Source organism: Peromyscus leucopus, chromosome 5, assembly GCF_004664715.2.
Source record: "Peromyscus leucopus breed LL Stock chromosome 5, UCI_PerLeu_2.1, whole genome shotgun sequence".
Taxonomy (NCBI): Eukaryota; Metazoa; Chordata; class Mammalia; order Rodentia; family Cricetidae; genus Peromyscus; species Peromyscus leucopus.
This window is the reverse complement of record NC_051067.1, coordinates 124,376,287-124,392,993: the sequence shown is the minus strand read 5'-3', so window position 1 is coordinate 124,392,993 and position 16,707 is coordinate 124,376,287. Positions and strand designations below refer to the sequence as shown.

Below are 16,707 nucleotides of genomic sequence, written 5' to 3'. Positions count from 1 at the left end.
GAGACACCATGATGTCACCAAATTCCCGGGACAGGCCACTAAGGTCCCATGGAGGCCCATCCCAGGGGTCTTCTAAACAGCAACAGTCTCACTTGGGGAGGGAGTCCCGCGGGCCTGGTTTTCACAGCTCCTCACAGCTCCTTCACCTGCGCAGGACTCTTGGGCCCGGTGAGCCTGTGGACACAGCAGGCCCCAGCTGACTCCTTTCTCTTCTGATTCCTGCTGAGCCTCTGTGAATCCAGGTGACAGCTGCTTGAGACTGCGCAGAGGTCCTAGACTACCATGGGACCAGCAGTTCCATAGGAAGGGCATGTGACAGCTGTCCTGACTGTGGCTTCCAACCATAGTGGCTGACTGTTTGCAGCAAGGTGAGAACCCTTGGGGCGGGGATTGGAGGCAGTGCTGGCATGGGCAGAGGCTGCCCACATTCCCACGTTTATGAGCCTATGAGAAGTACCACAGGAGGTGCCAGACAGCCAAGGTCACGATCTCCCAGCTCACCAAGATAGAACGGGGGCTTCTGGGTAAAGCCAGAGCCCTGGATGGTCTATACCAGCCATTCGCCTCCAGTATCCCCTCAGCTAGTCCTGAGTCCAGTCACTTCCCAGGCCCCTACAGCCCATCCCCACCCACCCTGTTCAGTGTCAAGCTGCAAGGCCGATCCCAAACAGATGGGCCTTTGCCCACCAGAGGTGTGACCAGCCTCCCACAGGCAGGAGCCCAACCCTGGACCAGAAAGTGATACTGTGGGGCAGTGCAGCCAGTGGGGGAAGAAGGGGCCTTGAACATTCTCTGGGGTGCTCCTGAAACGACTGTAATAAAACTCCACCTGCTGTGCAGATTCACCAAAATACAGAGGAGCTGAAATCAGGGTGTGGCCTGGGTTGGCCCCCTCCAGATCAGCTCCAGGAAAATCCCTTCCCTTAACTCCCCCAATGTCTAGAAGTTGCTTGCATTCCTTGGTTCCTGGACTCTTTTTCCAGCTTTGTATTTCACAGCTCTAACCTCTGCCTTCAGTGCCTCCCTCACGTGAAAACCCTGTGATGACACCAGGCCACCTGCGGGGGGGTGGGGGTGGGGGTGGGGGTGTCTCCAAGATAATCCCCCACTTCCACATCAACATCTGCAAAGATCTTCTGTCATGAGAGGTGGCGCAGCTGCAGGCTCCGGGCTTGATGTGTGGGTGCACTTCAGGGGCCTCTCTCTCTTCAGCCCCTCGGAACATGCCTCCTCGTGAGAGCTGCATCCGCCACAGGCTCGCAGCACATATCTTTCAGCAGACCATAATGCTACTGGAGAGGGTGGTGCAGACATGGGACGGGGAGCAGGATGGCCTCTGCAGCCTCACCCCTAGACTGCAAGATCAGAAATGCCCAGAACACTCAAACAGAGGGAGGGCTCCAGCAGCATGGAACACCCTCGTCTCAGAGAGTGAAGAAATGCGCACACTGGGCCGCACCAGTGGAGAGACTCCTGGACCAGGGAGACGGGACGAGCTCAGAGAACCAGGCACAGTGCAATGCCATCCTCACAAAGCAAGTTATGAAAGCGTGGCACGTGTACAGCGGTCCCCTTGTCGCCAGGAGGGCCGAGATCTCAGGTTCCGGTCCTAAGCCCATTCCGTACAGTTATTCCAGGCACCCACGAGGGCTTGGCCATAACTATTAGTGACAGAACCGTCACTCTGTCGAGTCAAACGGGGTCACTTGAAGACAGCCACTCGGTGCTCACGGGTGAGTATCATACATGGTGTGGATGTGCTGGACAAGGACAAGTCATAGAATGAGTCATGGCCTGGGAAGGATGGAGTGGGATGGTGCCAGACACCACTGCACACCTCAGAATGGCGCACAATGAAAGACCTATGAGTACATAGGGAGAGCCGGTCCCAAGGCGGGGAAAAACTCATGAATTATTTACTTACGGAATTTTCCCTAAGATGCTTTCAGACAGACCACAGTTGACCACAGAAAATGCATGGATGAGAAGGACCATGGTATTTGCATGCAGTGCTGAGGGGACAGGCTTAGCTCAAGATGTGGCATAGTGACTTCTTATCCCTTAACAAGGACAATCTATTTGACCACCTTAATGGGGAGCAGCCGGGGTTGGACCCTCTCTCCTGAGCGGGCCTCCTCCCAGGTGCACATACACCCACCTTTCCACTTCAGAAGCGGTGCTGCATTTAAAGACTCACATTTCATTTCTCAGGTATGTGCTTGTGCCGGGGTGTCAATGTGCGTGTGTGTGTGTGTGTGTGTGTGTGTGTGTGTGTGTGTGTGTGTGTGCAGTGCACATGGAGACCAGTGGAGGGCGTCTGATTCCCTGGAGCCAGAGTGATAGGTGGTTGTGAGCTGCCTGATGTGGGTACTGGGAACTGAACTCAGGTGCCCTTAACCACTGAGCATCTCCCCTGTATTTACAGGGCACTCCCTTGCCTCCACCAAGAGGGGCCTCAGAAGGGGTTCCCCAAGAGTTATGGCACCCCTCAGAGTCACTCTTCTTGTGCCTGTCCCAAGCCTTGCTGGAGCCATCATCAAGATGGCCTGGAATGTCTGATAAGGATGCCACGGGCAGTTTCTCACTACTGGATGAGCCCTGACATGGAGGCTGAGAATGGAGCAACATGGCCCCATGACGCTGTCATCTTGATGGTGACAGTGATGACCCCTAGGGATGAGGGCTCTATAGTGGCAGCACAGCAGCTCGTGGCTCTTGCTGGACCCAAGGCTCGGCCGGTCACTTGCCATCTCTACCCTTTCAGCATTGGCCTCTGGTTGCCTACTGTATTCTGAGCCCACTGGGAAGATGCAGGAGACACAGTGACAGCCTGGGGTGGTGGCCTGCCTTCTACATGATGCTGCACTGCCTCTCCACCTCCAATAAGGGACTCTGGGTACCAGGATTCAGAGCCCCGCTGGGGTGACACCAGCAGTGATGATGGGGCCGACCATAAACCAGGCCCCACATCCTGGGCTCCACCATCCTCTGGTGCAGTGGTTCTCAACCTTCCTAAGGCTGCGACCCCTTAACATAGTTCCTCGTGTTGCGGTGACCCCCAACCATACAATTATTTTGTTGCTACTCACAACTGTAATGTTGCTACTGTTGTGAGTTGTAAATATCGGGTAGGCTAGATAGCTGATGTGTGACCCCCCCAAAGGGGTCATGACCCACAGGTTGAGAATCACTGCTCTCGTGGGAACCCTTGCTTATAGAGCGGCCTGCCCTGGCCATTTGGCAGTGACAGTAGAGTTGAGCAAGGTCCCTGCTGTTTTCAAGGCCACAGTCTAAGAAGCTGCTTCCTGATGGCTGGTGAGGAGGGTCTGATGCCTCCTGTCTTTCCTGCCAGCCACCGCCAGACCCCACAACTTTGGCTAATGTAAGTGTTAGGCAGTAACCTCACAATGCCCTGGAGGGCACCAAGGGAGTTGGCATACCTGTACATGCTACACATTATGGGTCCCATACTATGTGGAGGTAGCCTGGGGGACACTTCCCTCAACTGGCCTCTTTCTTAGAAGACTCTGGGACCCCAGCTGTGTAAATGCAGAATCAGGGCCTATTTCATCTCATGGCCGTGCCACTGATAAGGTAACAGGACTGGGTCCCCTCTGGGACCCTAGCTATGCAGAAAACTAGCCTGGGGTCGGGCAGCCAATGCGGGTGAGGCACAGGGGTGTGCTTCAGGGTTTCAACAGACGAGGTTGGAGCCCATGGGTGTGTGCGTGGGTCTGCTGGTGCCCAGGTGCACAAAGATACGCACGTCTTTTCCCTGCCCTGCACTTGTCCCTGTGTCCACCAGGGAAGCCACAACAGAGGCACCACAGGAGACAGAAACGCCGCCCGCTGGCCAGGACGCCAGGCACTGGTGAGTCACTCAGCCTCACTCACTCCCAGGTCGATCCCAACTTCTTTGAGTCCTTCTTGCCCTCCTAGCCCTGTCTCTCGGCTTTCCTGGGGCACGGAGGCCACCGTGTGCCAACCCTGTCTAGCTCCGCACTCTCATGCTTTGGGGAAGGCAGGCCAGGGGCAGGGGCTGGGAATAGCATGGCTCCTCTGCCACAGATGGGGAAACCGAGGCTCAGAGAGAAACATCGACTGCAGGGGGTCACCCCGCATGTGCTTGGGTCCAACTGCACCTCCCTGCTCTAGGGAGGCCAGCTTCTCCCAGTGTCCCATGGCATCTACATAGAAACTACCTTGAGTCCCATGTTCTCATTCCTAACATTGGGGATCTGGTGGTGGGTGTATGGGACATCATGTCTGTGGGAGGTCTCCCATGATACTTGCTCCTGCTTCTCAAACCCTCCTCACTCAAGAACTCTCCCGAAGCCAAGCATGGCAGCACACCCCTTTAATCCCAGTACTCAGAAGGCACAGGTAGGCAGATCTCTTTGAGTTTAGGGCTAGCCTGGTTTTCTTTTCTTTTAAACTATTTATTTGTTATGTATAATAGCCAGAAGAGGGCATCAGATCTCATTACAGATGGCTGTGAGCCACCATGTGGTTGCTGGGAATTGAACTCAGGACCTCTGGAAGAGCAATGTTCTTAACCTCTGAGCCATCTCTCCAGCCCCTAGCCTGGTTTTCATAGTGAGCTCTAGGATAGCCAGGGCTACATAGAGAGAGATCTTGTCTCAAAAACAGAACAACAAAACAAATATAACAAAAAAGAATTCATCTGGGGCCTGACAGGGCTGTGGCAAGCAACCCCAGCCTCTGAACTGTCTCTCATCCACCAGGGTCCCAACATACAAGGGAGACAGTAAAACAGAGCAATCGGAAGCTAGTTCAGTGGATGCTTAGGGGTGCTGGGGTGCACACATCAGCTTTCAGCCAGCACCGTGGTCTTCTGGCTGTTATTTCCCAACTTCCTGTATGAGGTAAGGGCTCTGTTTATGTTTACAACAGTAAAAAACACCTAGAGCTTAGTAGGTTCCCAAAACCCCAGGTGAGCAGCCACACTTGTCACTCACAGTCACTTCCTGGTGGTGGTGGTGGGGCAGTGGGAGGGGCTAAGCCCGGGCAGTGTCAGACATCAGTACTGAGGTACGAATTCTGCCTTCTTTCAGCCTCTTGTCCCCTCTAGACCACAGGCACTACAGGGGACAGACGTCCCACCAGCCGACACCTGGGCTTTATTTCGTGATCCAAGGTCAACCAGAAGGAGCAAACCTTCAGTCACTACAGTCTGAAGGCTGAGTGGGAGCTGGATGCTCAGCCAGCCATCACTGCCTGAGAATCTTCCAGATGGACACATCTCCTCCTGAGGCCTCTGGCCCAGGAGCCCAAGACCCATGCAATAGCTCCTCAGCCCCAGGCTCTCTGGAAGGAATGACAGAGACTTTCGGCTTCTAACTAACACCTTCTGCAGCTGAGGGGGGAGACAAACAACTACCTCTCCCCCGAAGGTCCCAACAACAAACCAAGGTACATACCACCAAAGTTCACTTTGGGGAACCAACGAGTTTATCGGGCTTCCTTACAGAGCCTGGGCAGGCGTTACTGATAGGAATATGGGTGCTCTCCCCAAAAGGCCCCTCTGGGAAAGTCTTCACCCAGAATGGGTGTTGGCTTCCCCATAGCCACATAGATGGAACATCTGCCCCTCATCCTTCCCCGCCTATATACTCTGGTCCCTCCCCCAGGACCTACAGACCACGTGCCATTAGGGCAGAAGAGCATGGGGCGATTGGCTACTCGGGTGAGGGCCCCATGACCCACCCAACTTCTAAGTGAAAGTCAACAACCAATAAGCTGAGCCATGACGATCTTTTGCAAGCGGGCCCGGGTGATCTGGTGAAGATGGTGGCAGATTGGCTCAGAGGATAATCCTGTGCAACGGCTTCACAAAGCTATCTAATAGGCGCATCGCAGCAGAGCCCAGAGGCACACACACAGGCGTGCTCTGGGCTTCCTACAGGGCAGCATCCTCAAGCCTGCGAATGCGGCTCCTGTGGCTCCCCTGTTGGCTGCCTCCTGACTCTCACAGACTGGCTGAGACCAGCCCAGGCTCCCACACTTGCCTATGTGGTTTCCAGGGAGCTAACCTGGGGCACCTTCTCCAGCCCTGAGGCTTACACACTGCCCTGACACCCAGAGGCAAAAAAAAACCACACAATGCTCACCCACAGCCACCTCTGTAACTGTTCCCTGGGACCTGATGGTCCCTCTGAAACACAAGTTCAATGCCCCATAGCCTGACTGGGGCAGCTCTTGACCCAAAATACCAAGTCTATGGGAGCCCCTCACTGCCACCCACAGCTGTTCTGTTCCCCTGGAAGAGATGTCTCTTGGGGCCCATGTGGGGGCCTCAGCCGGAGATCGGGGCCACTGAAGTGGCTTCCAGCCTCCTGTGTCCCTGAAGCAGAGGGCAGCAGCCAGCAGGTGTCCTACACATCACACCAACAGGAACAGCAGCCTCCTCTGTCCACCAGTGGTGGAGAGGCACAAAACACACTTAGACACATACAAACAAGAGGCATCTCCCTCCCTGCTGCAGCCTCCTGACTCCCTCCTGCCCTGTTTAAGAGGAAGCTGCAGGTCCCCAAGGCCCCTCAGATCATTCCCTTGCCCTGCCTCTGCCCACGATCACCGTCTGAAGACCTCCAAGGAACACCATGACTCTGTGGGGGACAGACAGAGGGACACTGTGCAGGCCTCACAGTGGGCACCACACAGATGGGCAGAGCGGGTCACGAACTCCTGCTGGGTGACCCGAGACACAGGCCCCTGCCGGACACTCTGTGCAACCCTACCTGGACGCAGCGATCTCGGCCTTCTGCTTGGCGATGGTGGCTGCCCGCTCGGCTGCCTCCACGGCCCGGTCCACCTTCTCCCGGATCTTGCTGGCACGCAGTGGGATGAGGTTCTTCCGCTTGCCACTCACGAGCACATTCTGCTTGTACTTCCCCTCCTCCTTGGTGCCGTCGGGGAAGGTCATGCACCCGTAGCCATGGCGCCGGTTGCTAACCCACTCTCCCTCGTACTTGAGCCCGTCCGAGCGCTGGCTCACGCCGAAGCCCGAGCGTTTGTCGTTCTTCCACTCACCCACATAGGTCTCAGTGGTGGTGGCGTCGATGTCGTCCTCGATGACAGCCAGCTCGGCCTCGGCCTCACCCAGGCTGATGGTGGAGTGGATGTCGCTGGCCGTGGAGCTCACGGTGCTCATGCCCGCCTCGCTGCGGAAGGAGCTCTGCTTGCTTCGCTGGCTGGCCAGGCTGCTCTTGGATTCAGACTTGCGCAGCTTCAGGCCGCTCAGCAGCGAGCGCCGGAACAGCCCCTTCTTCTTGCTCTTCAGGATCTCGGAGTCACTGTGGGCCACCAGCACGAAGCCACCGCGGGACACAGCTGGACTGCCGGCCACTGCCGGGGAGGCGTCCGGGTGCAGCGCTGCCCCGTTGGTGTGCTCGCTGCGCAGGGAGTTGATGGACGTCCTCAGGGGTGAGCGGATGACTGCGGCCATGCCATAGGGGACACTCTGCCGCACACCGTAGCCCTGGCGCATGCCACCAACCCACTGGCCCTGGTACGTCCCTGGGGAGACAAAGGAGAGAGGGGTGAGCTCCTGGGGCAGGATGTGGGTGACAGGTGTGTGGAACATCCACATCCACCTGCCCCTCAGAACCTCTTCATGACAGTGAAACCCAGGTGGGTTTACCTGGGCACAGAGGCAGGCAGAGGGGCCACAGCGAGGCTGTAAACTGACCCCAACTGACCCCACGGATGATCATGTTCAAAGACACTCTTGTCCTGTTTCCCATGGCTGGATTCTGAGACTGCGATGGAGTATGATACAGAGAGGCAGAGTCTAGAGTAGCCCTGGGGAGCCTTCAGCGGGGGGGGGGGGGGGGGGGGGGGGGGGGGGGGGGGGGGGGGGGGTAAAGGAGGGAGGAAGCATGGCCTGTAGGATGCTGAAGGCAGTGGGGCTGTTAAGGGTCCACCTTAGGGAGAGTGAGGTCCCTGCTGCTGCTACTGGAGGTGTCAGCCCACTCAGTGGGGACACTCTAGAGGAGCATCAGGTGCATGGGGAAGGGACATTAAAATTAGTAGACCACAAACACACAGCAGAGTCAGGAGCAAAGAAACATGCCCCCCCTGTACACTGCACTGTCCACAGGAGTCCAAAACAACCCCGCATCTGCTGTGGATATCGCTACATCTATCAATAAAGGTCAGCCTCGTGGCAAAGCCATGACATGAAAAATTAGCCAAGAAAAGTTAGATGCACTGATGTCACCACACCAGGGCACAACCTTGGCACCATAAAAGTAAAAGCAGCCAGGCACCCAAGGACAAATCCTCCTGGTCCCACATACAGGGGTAAAGTCCCAGGAGCTGGGACAGGAGTGCATGGCTAATGCCCCTCACTGGGGCCACGTTTCCATGTGGAGTGATGGAGAAGTTCTAGAGTAGATATGACCACATGATGGCATGTTTAACACCTCTGAAGAGCATGCGGAATAGTGCCATGGTATGTGCCTTGGAGACTGAGGCAGAAGGACGTGAGCCCAGAAATCCAGAGCCAACCAATTTGGCAACACAGTCAAATTCTTTCTCCAAATGAGAAACGGTAGTTAAAATCACAACGTAAAAATGTGAGAATGTGTGTGTGTGTGTGTGTGTGTGTGTGTGTATACATATTCATGGATGTGTGCAGGTGCGCCCATCTGTGCAAAGGTGAGTTGAAGATGCCTATCTTCCTTGATTGTTGTTCTCCACTTTGTTAAGACTTAAAATTAAAAATTTAAGTAAAATGTTCTAAAATACATAGCTTTTAATTTCACTTTATGTGTGTTTCCCTGCATGTACATCTGTGCACCACACACATGCAGTGCCTGAAGAGGCCAGAAGAGGGCATCAGATCCCCTGGAACTGGACTTACAGGAGGTTGTGAGCCACCTGAGGTGGGTGATGGGAACTGAACTTGAGACCTTTAGAAGAGCAGTGCGCACTCTTAACCACCGAGCTATCTCTCCAGATGTTCCATCTTATCTTTTGAGACAAGGTCTCTCACTAAACCTGGAGCTCACCAATTCAGGTAGACTGGCTGGCTGGGAAGCATCAGGGATCCAGACCATCAGTGCTGCAATTACAGGCATGTACCTACACCTGGCTTTTTACAGGCATGTACCTACCTACACCTGGCTTTTTACATGGATGCTAAGATTGAACTCGGGTCCTTACACTTGTGTGGCGAGCACTGTACTGACTGAGCCATCTCCTGAGCCCCAAAATGTTATAAAGGTGCTAAAAAAATCAAGGGGACATTCAGGACTCCGCCCCCCCCCCCCACACACACATCTTGCTCAGCTATTACTGTATGACTCAGGTAAGTTCCTGGACCCCTTCAGCTTCCCTATCTGCAGAGCAGGCCAGTGGTCCTCACGGTGTAGATCTAACCTGAACCCAGCAGAAGGGCTCATCACCCTAAGAAGGATCTTCCAGCCCACTGCAGCGGATGCCCCGAGGCAGACACCGGTGTCATTATGAGGCATCAGGTGTCAAACCAAATGATTTCAGCACAACTCTGATTCTCTTGTGATTCTAAAGACACAGCAGCCCAGGATCTTTCTTTTCAGATGTGAAATGAGTGGGAGTCCATAGCAGCGGCCTCCTCTGATCCCTTACTCCACCCCTACTCTCTATCACCCAGGACCCCTTCCTCATTTACAGATGTCAGAGATAAACAAATGCCATCCCTGGCCTCATCAGGCCTAAGGAGACTGGGTTAATGGAGGCTGAGATCACAAAGTGTCTCCTTAATCAAAGTGCTCCCACCCAACCCCTCCAGGTCGGCCCAGCTCATGTCTCTCCCTAGCCAGTAGCAACACACACCAGTCATTTGGACCAACTGTCCACACACTACACTGGCCCAGGACAGCACCAGGTTCCTGAATGGCCCAGAATGTACTTTGCTGGCTACCCAGGCACCAACTCCACACTGCAGGCACCCAGCTCTCTATGGATGTGTGCAGAGGACAGATATGCACAGAGTGCCCATCTGCTCAGGGCTTTGGACCAATCTGCCCAGAACTATGGCATCCTTGGTGAAACGTACGTAACTGGAGGCCCACAGCACAACCCAGCGACGGAACACACGCTTAGCCCATGTGAGGGCCTGGCCTCCATCCCAAGTACTACAGAGAAAGGAAATAAAAAGTCAGGCATGGTGGCTCCTGCTTGCAATCCCAGTACTTCAGAGGCTAAGGCAGGAGGATTATCACATATCTGAGGCCGGCTTGACTACAAAGTGAGACTCGATCACAAAAACAAAAACATAACTAAATAGAAGGAGAAAGGAAGAGAAGGAAAAGTGGTCAGCAATGTAGCCAGGTGGCTTCTCCAGAGCAGAGCCTGAGATGTGGCTATCTATGGTGGTCACGCACAGGGTGGGGTCAGGGAGAAGGGACAGGATGCAGAGGGTCCGACTACAGAGAGCACATTGGAATCCACCCCACCTGGAAGCAGGGGCAGACAGCTGAATTCCCACACGGGTCATTGTGCAGCCTCAAAGCTGGGTTGGGATGGAAGCCTGAGGGAAGGCAGCTGACCCAGGGACCAGCCCTTCAGTCCACTGTTACAAAGGTTGGAAGCCATTGGTCTGGGGACCCGAGTGGGAACCCTCCTCAGAAGTTTGGGAGCCTGAGGACAAGGTGTAGACATCCCTCCTGCAGTCCCCCTGCAAGGGCCTCCAACCTGATCTGTAACCATCCTCATCCATAAAGGACCGGTAGCCTGCTGCCCAGCAGCCCTTTGCCCACAGTGGAGGCTGCGAGGACAGGCCTGTCAGCTGTCTTGGCCGGCGAGTGCATGGCACCGAGGGTTCAAGCTGTGCCTTGTGGGTTCCAGCCAAGAAGTGATTTTCCCAACCATTCTGGGGAAAAGGCCGAGCCCATGGCACCCAGAGTAAAGAAGATACCAGGGCACTGTCACAGTGGGGGACTGTGCCATAAGGCCTCTCAGGTGACCATTATGGACACAGTGGTGCTATCCCTGAGTCTGGAAATCATCTACTGAGTTTGTATTTGAGACGAGAAACACAACACTCCAAGGCCCCAACTCTGACCATGGAGACAGGATTTCAGAGGGGACGGGGTGATTCCCACTATCAGAGAAGTACATTCCAGTGTCTTAGGAAGAAAGGCAGGACTGGGAGGTAGAGAAACTGTGCCTAACATAGCACACATAGTAAGATCATGTTCTAGAACCTTCTTTCCTTTACAGCGGACCTCTTCCCACTATTAAGAATGGCTGTGTAACAGTCACTACATGGATGTCTCCTGTCACAGAAATCGCCACTGGGTCTGGCCTGTAGGTCCTACCTTTTTTTTCTGTTTTACTTACTCCATATTTGTTTATTTATGGTTCTAGGGACTGAATCCAGGGCCTCACACACACAGGCTACACAGCAACTTATACCCTCACCCACTCGTGGCCTATTTACAATGGCTGATATTCATACATAATATCACACTTTCTCCTTACGACACATCCCTAGAGCTAAAGTTCTTGGTCACAAGGAAGGTTTCCTCAAGGTCTTCGAGAAGTTGTCCTCAGAAAAGGCCACGAGAATGACCACATCCTTGTCATCACCAGCCACCGAGGGACATTCTAAAGCCTTGTGCAGCTCTGGAGAGCTATGGCTCCTGGAGTTAGCTGTGGACTGAAGCGTGTTCACCTGATCCCTAGGACAAGCCCAAACCCTCCAAACCAGGAGTAGAACTGTGTGGATACACACTCTTGAAGGAGATGAAGCTGGAAAAAGAAGTGGGCAAGACAATGAGGCAGGAACCAAAAGTTGCATCCACGAAGCCCCAAGATGAAGTCCCAAGAAAGCACAAAAGAGAAGACCAAACACAGGGATGATGGTCTCCCAGGACATGACGGGCCTGGGTGTCCTGACCGAGGACCCATGTCACTGCACAGAGAAGAGAAGGACACAGCAGCAGGACATTTCCAGAAAGTCACAAAAATGGAGCATACAAGAGACATAGGCCAGTGGTGCATGCCTTTAATCCCAGCACTTGTGAGGCAGAAACAAGCGGATCTCTGAGTTCAAGGCTAGCCTGGTCTACATAGGGAATTCTAGGACAGCCAGGGCTACCCATAGAAACTGCCTCAAAAAAAACAAAACAAAACAAAGACTATCCAGCAGCCAGAATAACACAGGACTGACTGCAGAGCAGCAAGGCTCCCCTGGTGTGAAACTGGCGCCCCCACATGGCACAAATTCTGGGAAAAAAATGATTTTTCACCTGCGTGTCACTGACATGCGTTTTTCACCAACATGTCAGCCAAGTGATCAAGCCCCAGAAACTCTTCTAGGCACCCTTTCTCAGAAAGCTACTGCAGGATGTGGTCCACCGAAATGAGGGTGGAATGGAAGAGAGAGGAAGACATGGTGATCAAATGGGAATGATGCAGGACTCCAGGATGAGGGCACCGAGGGAGGAATCCACCTGGAAGCAGACTTGAATTTGTGTAATGGCAGACCGAGACTCTGACAGGTGTGTGAAGAGGAAGGCTGCTTGCTCAAAAGGTTTTCTTATTGAGCATTCGGAGGCTGGGGGAAAAACTGACCAATGACTTAAATAAAACAATGCAATTAAAAAAGAGTCAATTGCTAACTCAAAGTGTGCATGGGAAATGGACATTGGGGAACATTGCTTGGCTCAGCAGTAATCAAGCTTGCCGTCGCAAGGATGAAAAACACCGAGTATGGATTCAGCTTTCGAGTTGTGCTATAATGCTGGGATGGCCAGGGGAGGGGAGGGGAGCAAGAGTCTGAAGCTCTCTGTCTTCTGGGGTAGGGTGTTGAAGATCTGACACCAACCACATACTTACAAAGGCAGAGGTCAGTCTCTGAAGGAATGTGGCACCCCTGGGTGTCACAGCTTGCCTGAATGCTTAGCACTGTCCTAAGTCTACCACTTACAGTCTCCATAAACTGTGGGTGCACATGTAGAAGCATGTGCTCTCGGAAGGGATTAGGGGCAGGAGGAGAAAGGAAGACTGACCAGAGGCAGAGAGGACACCAGAGGAGTCAGAGAGCATATGGAGGAAGCAGGAAGGAGACCAGAAGGTGGCCACTTTGGAGTACACATGCATCATGTTCGCATAACACAAACATGGGGTCAGGCGAGGTCAAGGGCAAAGACAGAGCCCAGTGGAGCTGTGAACACAGCCCCATACTCACCCCATGCTGCCTGAATGAGAGGAACCACGAACAGCACAGGGTCCATGCTGCTTGAGGTCCACCTGTGTGGTCCACCTCAGCCCAGGGAAGCACAAGCCTGCGGCAGCTAGCCTTGTAAATGACAGGCTATACCCTTGTGGCCTGAGCATTTGGACTTCATAGTAACACTTCTTGGCTGACCACTGTCCACACTGGAGCAGCAGAGATGCTCTTCATTGTTCTAGTAAAATAACTAATGTGATTTTCACAGCAGTTTCAGGTTTAGAGAAGTACAGTGTTTCCCCGTGGTAATCCCCTGGGTCTCCCTGTGCTCCACAGAGGTTCCAGGGTCTCTGTGTGCCCCTCATGGGGGTTTCTGGGGTCTCTGTGTATCCATGTGGAGGTTCCAGGGTCTGTAGAGGTCCCCAGGGTCTCCGTGTCCCTATGGAGGTCCCAAGAGTCTTTGTGTGCCCCCCATGGAGGTTCCTGGGGTCTCTGTATGTCCCCATGGAGGTTCCTGGGGTCTCTGTATGTCTGCCATGGAGGTTCCTGGGGTCTCTGTATGTCCCTGTGGATGTTACTGGGGTCTCTGTATGTCCCTGTGGAGGTTCCTAGGGTCTTTGTGTGTTGTCCCCCCATAGAAGTTCCTGGGGTCTCTGTATGTCCCCATGGAGGTTCCTGGGGTCTCTGTATGTCTGCCATGGAGGTTCCTGGGGTCTCTGTATGTCCCTGTGGAGGTCCCTGGGGTCTCTGTGTGTTGTCCCCCCATGGAGGTTCCTGGGGTCTCTGTATGTCCCTATGGAGGTTCCTAGGGTCTCTGTGTGTCCCTGTGGAGGTTCCTGGGGTCTCGGTGTGTTGTCCACCCCCCATGGAGGTTCCAGGGTCTGTATGTATTGTCTCCCATGGGGGTTCCTGGGGTCTCTGTATGCCCCCCATGGAGGTTCCCAGGGTCTCTGTACATCCTCCATGGAGGTTCCAGGGTCTCTGTGTGCCCCCATGTAGGTTCCTGGGGTCTCTGTATGTCCTTGTGGAGGACCCCAGAGACTCCCTGTATCCTTATCACCCTTCTCCAGCTTCTCTCTATCTGATGGAGAGCAGGTTGCCGGAAGCTCAGAACCTCAGGGATGGAGGCGTGACCCACAATGACCTTGGCTCTGCTCACTGTACACATGGCAGGCTGTGATCCTCAGCACCCAGGGTCCAGAGACTCTCAGTGGGGAGCTGGCATGACTCAAGGTCTGGGCTGCAGGGCATGGGGGAGGACAGGAAAAGGCCTGTGCCAGGAGGAGGCAGCTGAGCACTCACCATGGGTTTCCTTACCCTGCACCCCATACTTGGTAACCCAGCCTTCTCATGGCCTTACAACTTCTTCCAAACAGGGTCCTGGCGAAAGTTTAGCTTCCAGAACGTAAGATGTGCCTGGAGAAGCTACTCAAATAATTCAACCTCAAGTCACCCTGTGATAAGCATTTCGACTCTAGAGCCATGGTCTGGATCAGATGTCACCGGGGACAGGTGTTAAAGGTAGAATCCCTAGCAGAGAGCTATAGGGAGGTGGCAGGATCTTCAAGGCATTGGAGTGTGCCCTTAAAGGCTATAATGGGGTCCCCCTGCCTCTTCCTCTCATGTGTCCACTATGAGGCAAATGCTATTCCCACCATACTTGGAGACCCACTCAAGAGAAAAGAAAGCACAATGCACACACATACATCTTGCACATGACTGTTCACAGCGGTGATGTCCACAACAGCCCAAAGATAGGAACCACCCACAGGGACACCACTGAAGGAAGGGCTAGGACAGTGAGGTCCATCTTGGTGACAGAATATTACTCAGCTATGAAAAGGAACAACACTCAGCCACATGCCACCCTGTGGATGAACCCCGGACACATGAAAGTCAGTGACAGATACCAGCTGCTCAGAGCCACCCCCAGCTTGGACAGATCCACAAGACAGAGAGCAGGTGGCCACTGGGGACTGAGACTGAAAAGCAGAGACATGATCCTTAGGTGCAAGGTTTCTTCCTGAGATGGTGAAACTGCTGGACAAACCGCCTGGGCTGATGGCTTATGACTCCAGGAGTATCATAGGAACTGTTAAGCTGCATACTTGATGTTTTTGTTTCGTTTTGAGATGGGGTTTCTCTGTGTAGCCCTGGCTGTCTTGGAACTTGCTTTGGAGACTAGGCTGGCCTTGAACTCATAGAGATCCGCCTGCCTCTGCCTCCCGAGTGCTGGGATTAAAGACATCGAGCAGCACACTTTAAATGAGTGAACTGTGCATGGTGTAGGTTTTATGTCAATACAACGGAGTTTATTTTTTTAGATTAATTTATTTTATGCACATGGGTGTTTTTCCTGAATGTCTGTCTGTACACCATATGTGTACCTGGTGCCTTTGGAAGCCAGAAAAGGGTGTCAGATCCTCTGGCACTGGAGTTACAAGTGATTATGAGTGGCCACATGGGTGCCAGGAACTGAACCTGGATCCTCTGCAAGAACAAGTGCTCTTCACCATTGAGGCATCTCTCCAGCCCCAAAGCTGGTTTTTGGTTTGTCTGTTTTGCTTAAAAGCCACGGGTCAGTGGAAAACCTCCATCTGCACCAGAGGAATGCTGGGCCTCATCTGGGCCTCACCTAATATGATGAAGCAGCAATTGCCTTCCTTTTCCCTGACCATGGGGTGAAGGGGTCCTGCTCCCTTCTGCTGCTGGCCATCAAAGTCCCCCATCTATTTTAATTGGGAAAAACAGGGACCCCCTATTATCGCTATGCTCATAACTACTCAGTCCCTGTTCTGGGGCTCTGTGGAGACCACCCAGGATAAGAACTTCCCAGAAAGCTGTGCTGCGGCCAAGGGGCATGGCACAGTTGCACCCCTAAACCTTCACAGAATGCCCAAAACCAACCCAGAGGATTCATGGGTCCCATGCAGAGATGAGGCTGGAGCCAAGGTCAGAAGCACTGGTCTCTGATTTCAGATCTGGCTGGCCATCAGTCAGGAGGGGTAGGATGGGCAGGGGCTGATGTGGGGTCTCCAGAGAGTGAGAATCAAATGATCACATTCTGTCTTCACAGGCATCAGCGTGATGACAGACTGTGACTGTCCTCCATGGAGATGGCACATCCAGTCCCAGTGAACACAAACAGCCCTGGACAGCACTGCACAGGTGGCCCGCCCTGGCTATGAAATCGGGGATCAGCCTCACACCCACCCCGCCGGACATTGGAGCGGTCAGCCAAGGAGGCCCAGTGTCAAGGACAGCAGAGGCTGTACCCTACAGCTGCCCCTGCAGCCCCAGTGGGCACCAGCCTGGGAAAGAGGCATCCATGTGGAGAGGCCGAGGGACAGGGCAGCTTTGATGAGGGAAGTCAGAAGAGAAAGCCTGGCTCTCGGGAAGCGCAGGCCAGCCATCTTGGGTCCCCCAGAGGTCTCCGGGCACAGAGGTTCTCTCTGGCTACTGCCTGAGAGGCATGGAAGCTTGAGTACTCATGGGGTGGCTGATCTCAGACTCAAGCCAGGAAG

At 53.9% G+C, this 16,707-nt stretch overlaps 1 protein-coding gene across 1 annotated transcript in view; it reads right to left on the bottom strand.

Annotated features, from left to right (window-relative positions):
* Jph3 (junctophilin 3) overlaps positions 1–16,707 on the bottom strand; it is a 65,692-nt gene that overhangs the window by 34,795 nt on the left and 14,190 nt on the right. Inside the window, exon 2 of the mRNA XM_028880818.2 lies at positions 6,762–7,539. Coding sequence (XP_028736651.1) covers positions 6,762–7,539 — 778 coding nt within the window. The remainder of the gene's footprint in view (positions 1–6,761; positions 7,540–16,707) is intronic.